Genomic DNA, 9,116 nt, shown 5'->3' with positions numbered 1-9,116 from the left:
AATTTTAGAGCATATTAAACTATCATTCTCAATTTCTAAAAACTTCTGTCTATACTAATATATTTTCATAACCAACCTTTTAGCTTTCTAATATTTTGTTTAGAAGTCTCCAAATCTATGAATGTATGGAAAAAAGCCCTCTCGTATTCATGTCTAAATGTCTGAGTATCCTTTTAAGATTCATAATTTATCCTTGCTTGAAAAGATTTTTTTGCAATCTAAGTTTATCACTTACACATGTTTTTTTATTTTTTCTTTAGTTTTAAAGATCACTTCATAGGAAAAGCATATACATTTCTAAAAGAATTAAAGCATTTTTTATGAAAATGAGAGAGTTTCTTTGGATCATCCTTTTCTTCAGTGTTTTTAACAAACTAAAAGGTAAATATATTTAAAATCAAAAGTATTTTCATATTTAGTTCTAATTTCTATTGAATAATTGTAATTTAAAACTGAATTGACTTAAATATTATAAATGCTTTGAGATATAGCCAAGGGGAATTCATCAAGATAATTTGAGTCTGACAAATAAGTAAAACTTAACTAGGAAATGCCAACATAGATGACCATGTGGACTTATTTGACAGCATTTTTGGTACACCTGATGATGAGGAAGTGCAGGTCTGAGGCAGATTCTATAAAAAAAAATTAGGATCGCTGAATCAGCTATCATTTTGTAAAAAATCCTCAAAAATCAAATAAAAATCTACAAAACCTTCTATGATTCTAGATCATAAAATAAAATTTTGTGATCTGGATACCATAGCCGATTCACCGATATGCTTAATTTTTTTATGAACCCACATCTGTTTAACTTTATTGAAATCAAAGTATTTTTTTAAAGACAAATATAATCTCTTATCAATATTTTTCTGTTAAAAAATTTTTGAAAGTGCCATAAAACCTGAGTGTTTAATTTTAAATATTTTTTTCTAATTTTAGAGCCTAAATACATTAGTAATAGTATAATTGAAAAAATGTAACAAATAGACTTAATTTTTTAGAGAGATAAAATGCACTCATTTTCATGTGAGACATCAAGACTAGAGGTAAGGTCTGTTTGCCAAGCATAGCTAAAACTTACTTATCCTTATAATAAAGTAACAGTAATGTCTGTTTGTCTGTACCGAAAGATCTTGCTAACTGTTGAACCGATCTGGTTCTCCTTAACAGGTTATCCTCTCACAGGTCATGGAAAGGTTTATAAATATTTTGTTGGAGGATACCACAATCCTCCCAAGAAAATTCAACAATAGAAAAAATTACTCCCCCCAAAAAAATTAAATTATATTTTTTAAACTAAAATAAAAAATAAGATGGAGGGGGCATCGCAGCCCCCCACCCCCACTCCCCTATTTTTTTTATTTTACTTTAAAAAATCTAAATTACAACAAGGATCACAACATTCATAAGTAGTGAAGCACAAAAATTTGTGGATGGGACTGACGGTCATTGTTGTTTTCTTCAAACGACGGGAAATTTAATTTTGATATCTTTAACTGAAAAAATTTTGAAAATCGATCCATAAACACCAAAAATATGGGGAAAAATGTAAAAAATATAAAAATAGCCAAAAACCTGCAAAACGGCAGTCTGACCGTCATTGTTGATTTCTTCAAATGACGGGATATTTAATTTTTATATCTTTAACTGAAAAATTTTTGAAAATCGGTCCATAAACACCAAAGATATGGAGGAAAATGTAAAAAATATAAAAATAGCCAAAAACCTGCAAAAAGGCAGTCTAACCATCATTGTTGGTTCTTCAAACGACGGAAAATTTAATTTTGATATATCTAACTGAAAAAATTTTGAAAATCGGACCATAAACAAAGATATGAGGAAAAATGTGGAAAATAAAAAAAATAGCCTAAAACCTGCTAAAAAGCTGCCCGACCGCCATTGATGTTTAAGATAATTGTGCTCCTTAATGATGGGAATGTTGTCAAAAATTTCAGCATTCTTTTTTTTTATAGGAGCTGAGTAAATCCCATTTCCCCCATAGCGTTACGGACGGACGGACTGACGGACGGACGGACAAAGTGAATTATAGAGTAGCTTCGCTACTAAAAATAGGTTTTGCAATTCAACTCTCCCCTCCTCAAGTGCCCCTATAGGGCTCTATGATCGTAGCTGCTAGTTTTATTAAAAGAAAGGAAACAAACTGAAAAAAAAGTTTTATTATATTATAAATAAAGATAACTATAATTAGATTAGATATTGCTAAATATAAATAGTTTTTTTTTGTGGACTTGTTTTGAAAAGTGCAAACGCTCTGCTAAGTTAATATAAAATTAGTAATGCTACTCCCAAACTAAGTTATTTTTTCATCTTTAAATGTTAAAAGTTTCATTGAGTATTAGTAAAACAATATTGTGTTTCATAAAAAGATTACAACTTTACTTATGAAAACAAAATAACGAGTTCCTATAGAGCCAGCCAAAAGAATTCTAACATATTTATCAGACAGACATAAGAAGGCTTTAGTGATCTCTTTTGAATTGAATTGAAAAAAAATTGTATTTGTTGCTTTTATTTTTAGGAAAAAATGACAAACATGGAGAAAACTATTCAGGTCTTAAAATAAATATCTGTAATTAAATTTAAATTAAAGTGTCACCCCTCACAGTTTATTACTGTAAAAATTAAACTAGACCACTGCCATGGAGCTAAACAAGATGTGTAGATTTCATTTCTGGCAAACAGAAAATCTAATTTTTGTGAAGAATAAGTTTGAAAATTTATGTTTATTTTTCAACTCCTTATATATCTTCTTCTTCATTAAACCACTTCTGGCAGTAAATTTTTAGCCAATTTTACTAGTTGCTTTGATTAGGTAATAAAATTTCAGCAAGTTATTTGTTTTCCTTATCACGGAAAAGTATAAGCTTCTTGGGGTTTCAATTTTAACTTGAAATTTTTCAAAAAATAGATTACTTTGGATTTTCTGGTTACCAGAAATTCGAACTCTTACATCTTGTTTAGCTAGATAACAGTGGTCTAGTTAAGATTGGGAATTTTATGTTAATGTATTGTTCAGCCCTCCCCAACCCCCCCCCCCCAAAAAAAAAAGAAGTTTATTATTTTTTTTTCAAACAGCAAAAAATAGGAGAAACAAGTCTGAATTTTATTATAAAATCTTTAAAGTGTATTTCTATCTTAGAGATTATTAGAACTAACTATTGGAATGTCTGTAGGAAAGAATAGACAAAGTAAGTATCTTTTAACTAACAAATTCTTTATAAAAGGAAAAAAATTAAACAAAACTGCCAATGCAAACTGTCTTCTTTATTGCTTGATACTGTAGTTTATATGATTGGGTGAAGAAAAATATCCATTTATAACAAATATGATACATACTCACCACACAATTAAATTTTCTATAACTTGGAAAAAAAACTTTTTTTTCTTTTATAGATATGAAATTGATAAAACTTATTAAATTTGTTTATGAAGTTTTACATTGAATAAAAAAATGTTTTAGGTTGTCCAGTAGGATGGACAGTGAATCCTAATTCAGGTAAATTTAAAGTATTAATACCTATTTCAGAAAAATATCAACAGTCAAGTATAATCTTTTCAAATCTTTATTCTTTGCAGGAATATGTTATAAATTTGTAAATGAAGTTTCTGATTGGTATAAAGCAAATAAAACATGTCATGAATTGGTAGAAAAAATTGGTGGACACTTTGTTGGTGGACTCGCTAAAGTAAATTCAGAGCTGGAAAATGAATTTATTAAAGGTAAGCTCACTATATATTAAAATATATAAATAAATTGATCAGGAATCGTGTATCACAAAAAAATAATTCTTCTTCGTGGAAAGTAATTATAACAAAAACTAAGTTTTAAACTTATATATTTATACGTTAGAGTATAATTCCCTGATTTTTAAAGAAATTAAAGTTTAAGTTTATGTATTTTTGAAATTATGGTTGTTTTTGGTTGGAATTGTAGCATGAACATAACAGGGATGCCTAAAGTGATATTCTTCTTTATGCATATTGCATTCTAACAAGGATGAAGATATCCAGATGAGCAAAATTTAACAAATTAGTCTCTAAAAATTCAGTCTGTTTTATGTACAAAATTTTGAAAATGCATATGGTTGATAACAAATTATATAGATTCTTATGATTTTTAGTTATGGAAAAGAATTATTTCAATTATGTTGTTGTAGTAGAAAGCAGACTAAGACATGTATAGAGTCATAGAATAGCTGCAATTTGAAATCATCTACATATACTTATTAGTACATAGAACCCTTTTATAAAAGCCAAATACAGAATACATTCGTTGAAAATTAAAAAAATAAATTGTGATGCTGTCTAAAATGGTGCAAAAAATGGGGACAAATTTCAAATTGTTTTGGCGTGTGACGTCATACCCCCATCTCTTTTCTAGGGGGTTTCTTTCCTCCTTCCCTTTTCTTTCCCCTCACTTGTGACGTAAATAAACAGCCACGTCAAATCAATTTGAAATTTGTCCCCATTTTTTGCACCATTTTAGACAGCATCTAATTTTAATGTATTTATTAATTATAAACCAAAACAAACTTAAAATGAGAAAAGAGAAGATTGTGATTTTTTCTGGTTTTACTTGATTAGGTTGACCTAAGGAAAGATCCAGTTAACCTCCATTTTTTTTTGGTAAACTGGGATAAGATGTTTAGGCAAAATAAATATCTATCTAGCATCTCCCACTTTAACAGAAAAATTTTAGCCTATACATCAAGATTAACGGGTTGGCTAGCATATATCAAATTCAGGGTAGTCACACAGTAATTAGCTGATTATATTTGGATAAGTTAACAGCGTACAATTATCAAAAATTAAGATTTCTTCGCATGCAGAATATGGTTATGCTGCAGTTATCCTTTAGGATACCTAATGAGTTTTTAAAATTAAAATATTATCATTATTAGGCATGATATGGGATGACAAAAAAGTAGAAGGACATTGGATTGGAGCAAATGACCTTATAAAAGAAAATTCATGGCATTGGGTAGATGGATCTAAAGGTAAAGTATTGTTTCTGTAAAGTACCTGTTATCAAATCTTTTTCTTAAAAGAAGGTGTATTAACTTTTTTTGCTTTTTATTTAAGATAGCTAGACGGTGCTTTTAGTAAGTAGTAGATGTAAAAATTTTCATAGATTTCAGATATGCAATCGGTTTTTTTGTAGACCTCTTATTTTTTAAGTAATTTAAGTTTAAAAAAAAAAATAATTAAGTCGGTTTTAAGGTACTAAAATGCAACAAAATAAAAGAAGAAAATGGCCAGTATGAACAAAAATACAAAAAAAAACGATTACATATCTGAATTCTAAAAAAATTTTAAAAGTTATCACTGCAGTCTCAGCAACAAAGTAAGAGCAGAGAAACGCATACTGTAGTAAATCATACAATACTTAAATTAATTTTACCAAATAAGGACTCTTTTTCCTAATTCATACATTCTGCCCAGAATGGTTAGTATAAAGAGGAAGAAAGGGAGGGGTATATAAGTAATAAAAGTCTTTTGAGGAGGAGAAATGACCAACTAAGATTAACATCTTAACAGACTGTTTGCGTTGAATGGGGGGCTTATTTATCCTGTTTGGCAAATAAAAAAAACCTTTTGATCTGCAAATTTTTTTCTCAATCCATAGTAAAAATTAACTTGAAAATCCCCCCAAAAAATTTTAGGGCCTATTCGTATTTTTAGCTCTGCAGTATGATTGAACAAATGAATGACGTAACAAAAAAAATTAGCCAATTAGAGGCCACTATAAATTTTACCATTGGTCAATAACGGCCTCTCATTAGCTAATTTTTTTTGTTACGTCATAATCAGTCAGACACTATTACTGTGTTCGTGTGATTCTACTGGTGTCTTAATATATTTTTGAAATAGCTCAGCGAGAAGGCAAATGATAACTATAAGCAAAATGTTTTTAAAATAAATAGTAATAGTATGAAAATAAATGTTTTAGTAACTTTCTCTGACTGGCACATTACGGAACCAAACAACGCTTTAAATAATGAACATTGTGCTGTGGTAACTTTTTAATTAAATATTCAAATGTATATGTATGTTTTTGTTATATCAATTTCATTTCATGTTGCTTATTCTAACATTTGTAAATAGTCCTAAATATAACGAAATTATTGTTACCACTTTAAAGCATTGAGCCAAAATGTTACAACACAAGATATGCTTAAGGTTGGTTATGATTGGTGGAATTCAGATTTGCTAGCAAGGACAGTAAAATGGCACGATGATGGATGTATATTACATTCTAACAGATTATATGCTCCTATATGCACAGCACAAGGTTATAATTATATTACAATCATTCGTATATCCTTATAATAAAGTAACAGTATGTGTGGTTTTCTGTGTGTCTGTACCGAAGGATCTCGCAAACCGTCTTACCGATCGGGTATAAAGAGGATATTACCCAATTCATGACTAGAGAAATTAAAAGCTATACACTTGGAAATATATTTTAAGAGATAGAGAAACAAGTATGCCAACATTAATTGTATAAACAACCTTTTTCTAAATTCTTACTTGTTAACAATTTGTTTTTATGTCCAATGGTTATATGGTTCCTGAACCTATTTATTTTTATTGTCCAATCCTTGACATAGCAGCAGTAAATAAATCTTAACATACTTTTGTCTAGACTATTACATAAATCTCTGCGACATATGCAAGTTAGTTATTATGTGGTATCCGCCTAGGGTAAATGGCAGACACCAGAGTTCGAATAAAGACTACGGCAGTGTGAACAGACGTGGACACCTTACTATAGAGAAGCTACGCTTCTCTAGCATTCACTAGACAAGAATCAACATCTATTTCAGTTGTCACTTTATTGAAGGTTTAAAGGATACTAAAGCTATATACAACAAACAATAACTACATGGATAGGAATAACTGATCATAACATAAAAGCATTATAATACATATACAATAGTCAGTTTGGGCAATCATGATTCCCCATCCCTGGAAAGGGTGGGGGGAATTAAGAATACAGTTAACCATAATATAAATACATATGGATTAGGAATAAAGATAGTTAAAGATAAATCATACAGTAAAACATAGATAATTGCAATGGTTAGGTAGATGGCTATCCCTGTCTGGGGCAGGCAGGATAGCCCATGGAGCAGCACAATAGGTAGATAAGCATAGAGGGGTTGAGTGGTAGGTCTGGGTACTAAAGAGGGAAGGTTTGATGATTACTTGTGACAACAACAGTCTGTGTGGGGGTGATTCTATCAGGTGAGGGCAGGTTTAGATCCTTTATCCTCAGGGTTGAGGTGGTGCTGATAACTTGGTGGTTGAAGGGGAAGGTTCCGGTGCTTAAGAAGGGAGAGGGAGGGGTAACACCCCTCCCTCCATTTGCAGGACAACTGAGAGATGAAATCAGTACCGTTATCTGACATATTTTCAGGTGGCTTTATAATTGTAGAATAACAGGATTTAGCTAGGTGCGTAGCATCACTATAATGTCTTGGTTTCTGCATGGTCCAGAGCTGCCGCATACCACAACTCTCCCCTCGGAAGGCTGGAGGGGTTGTCTGCACCGCCAGACTTATGACAGTGGTTGCGGCCTTCAGTTTGTTGTCCTTGTGGAATGGGTCCGCCAGGATACCAGTTGCTGGACGGTGGTGGACTCCAGCCCTCCCCAGGTCTAACAGAATCGGCTATATCTGCTGGAGTAGCTGGTCCTGTTGGATATTCTGGCCGTTGGATGTGTACCCTTGAGGCCACCCTGGCAACCTCCAGGGGTGGCACAGCACATGAGGGGGCTTGGACCAACAGCCGCCTGGTATACACCTCTTCAGGTTTCTCCACTGGGCTGGTGGTCTCCATCGTGTTGGTCACCTTGCTGCTGGCAGGCTGGCTACTGGATGCAGGCGCAGTTTCTTCGCCCTCGGGGCTGGTCAGGTTCATTCGGCTTCCAGGGTCTCTGTCAACGCGGGCAGGTGGTGGTTGCCATACTGTAGGAGCGTTGCCTCCTTCAGGCTCATTCTGGACATTGGCAGGGTGGTGCATGGCAGTCCGACCTGCGGGGTAGGGAAAGGTAACAGTCCATCCTTTATGCCGGAGGCTGTCTTGGATCTGCAAGGGTGGCTCCGCTCTAGTTGGCTGGGAGACAGGCCCATCCACGGACACTGCTGCTGGTGGACTGTAGGCACAAGGCTCCGGATTTCCTCCCCTAGCCTGAAGGGGTCCAGGCACATTGCCTCCATCTTGGGTAGACATAATTGTTGGGGATCCTCTACTTCTATGGTTAGGCTCGGCACTTGGCGCATCTAGTTGTGTTACTCCCCAGGCAGCGGTCAAAGCTTCTTCAGTTTGGCTGGTAATGGCTGATACCCTGGCTCCTGGGGCAGATGCAGGGGGCGCAGGCAAGTTTGGCCCAGCCCAAACTTCCTGGTACACCAGTGCAATACAATTACCCTGGCTTGGTTGAGGGAGGTAGACAGCTGGATGCAGTTGAGGGTGAGGGACAGCTGGACTCTCCCTGCTGGCTGGGGGCTCTGGCTGGCTGGGGGTGACGGGTGTCACCCCTTCCTCTGGGGCTGCGGGCTCATTCCGGGGTCCAGGTATCTCGGTGGCGGCGACGGTTGTCGCCCCAGGCACCAGTGTGGGGGCGCTGGATAGCACCCCCCAGTCTTCACAGGGGTCCAGGTCTCTCGGTGGCGGCGACGGTTGTCGCCCCAGGCACCAGCGTGGGGCGCTGGATAGCACCCCCCAGTCTTCACAGGTGGCGGCGACGGTTGTCGCCCCAGACATCAGCTTGGTGGTGCAGGGAAGCACCTCTCGTTCCTTCCAGGTGGCGACGCCGGTTGGCGTCCCATACATCGACTCAGACTCGCTGGCTAGCGCCTCTTGCCTCTCCCACTCGGCGGCCGCCAGGGCCTCCCCGTACACCGTCCCGGTGGCGCTGAGTAGCGCCCCTTGGCTCTTGCTGGGGGTGACAGGGGTTACGGACACCGGTCCCCTGTGGTTGCGGCTGAGGTCCAGGCCAACCCGGTTGGGTTCAGCCGCTCCTCCCAGCACGTTGATCCTGGCCACCATGGTCCCAATCTGAGACACAGACTCCTGGGTAGCCGCAG

At 35.8% G+C, this 9,116-nt stretch overlaps 1 protein-coding gene across 2 annotated transcripts in view; it reads left to right on the top strand.

Annotated features, from left to right (window-relative positions):
* The first annotated feature begins 221 nt into the window (after positions 1 to 221).
* LOC145332407 (C-type lectin mannose-binding isoform-like) overlaps positions 222 to 9,116 on the top strand; it is a 30,317-nt gene continuing 21,422 nt past the window's right edge. The window contains exons 1-10 of one of the 2 annotated variants that reach the window (XM_080177406.1): positions 222 to 381; positions 548 to 621; positions 1,005 to 1,049; positions 2,543 to 2,575; positions 3,164 to 3,212; positions 3,485 to 3,520; positions 3,601 to 3,744; positions 4,926 to 5,021; positions 5,975 to 6,039; positions 6,205 to 6,316. In XM_080177406.1, coding sequence (XP_080033532.1) covers positions 321 to 381; positions 548 to 621; positions 1,005 to 1,049; positions 2,543 to 2,575; positions 3,164 to 3,212; positions 3,485 to 3,520; positions 3,601 to 3,744; positions 4,926 to 5,021; positions 5,975 to 6,039; positions 6,205 to 6,316 — 715 coding nt within the window. In that variant the 5' untranslated portion in view covers positions 222 to 320. The remainder of the gene's footprint in view (positions 382 to 547; positions 622 to 1,004; positions 1,050 to 2,542; positions 2,576 to 3,163; positions 3,213 to 3,484; positions 3,521 to 3,600; positions 3,745 to 4,925; positions 5,022 to 5,974; positions 6,040 to 6,204; positions 6,317 to 9,116) is intronic. The other variant, XM_080177405.1, reaches the window with a different exon arrangement.

Source organism: Acartia tonsa, chromosome 11, assembly GCF_053477335.1.
Source record: "Acartia tonsa isolate MP-2025a chromosome 11, ASM5347733v1, whole genome shotgun sequence".
In the NCBI taxonomy this organism is placed as follows: Eukaryota; Metazoa; Arthropoda; class Copepoda; order Calanoida; family Acartiidae; genus Acartia; species Acartia tonsa.
The sequence above is the reverse complement of the archived record's forward strand: the minus strand, read 5'-3'. Positions and strand labels throughout refer to the sequence as shown.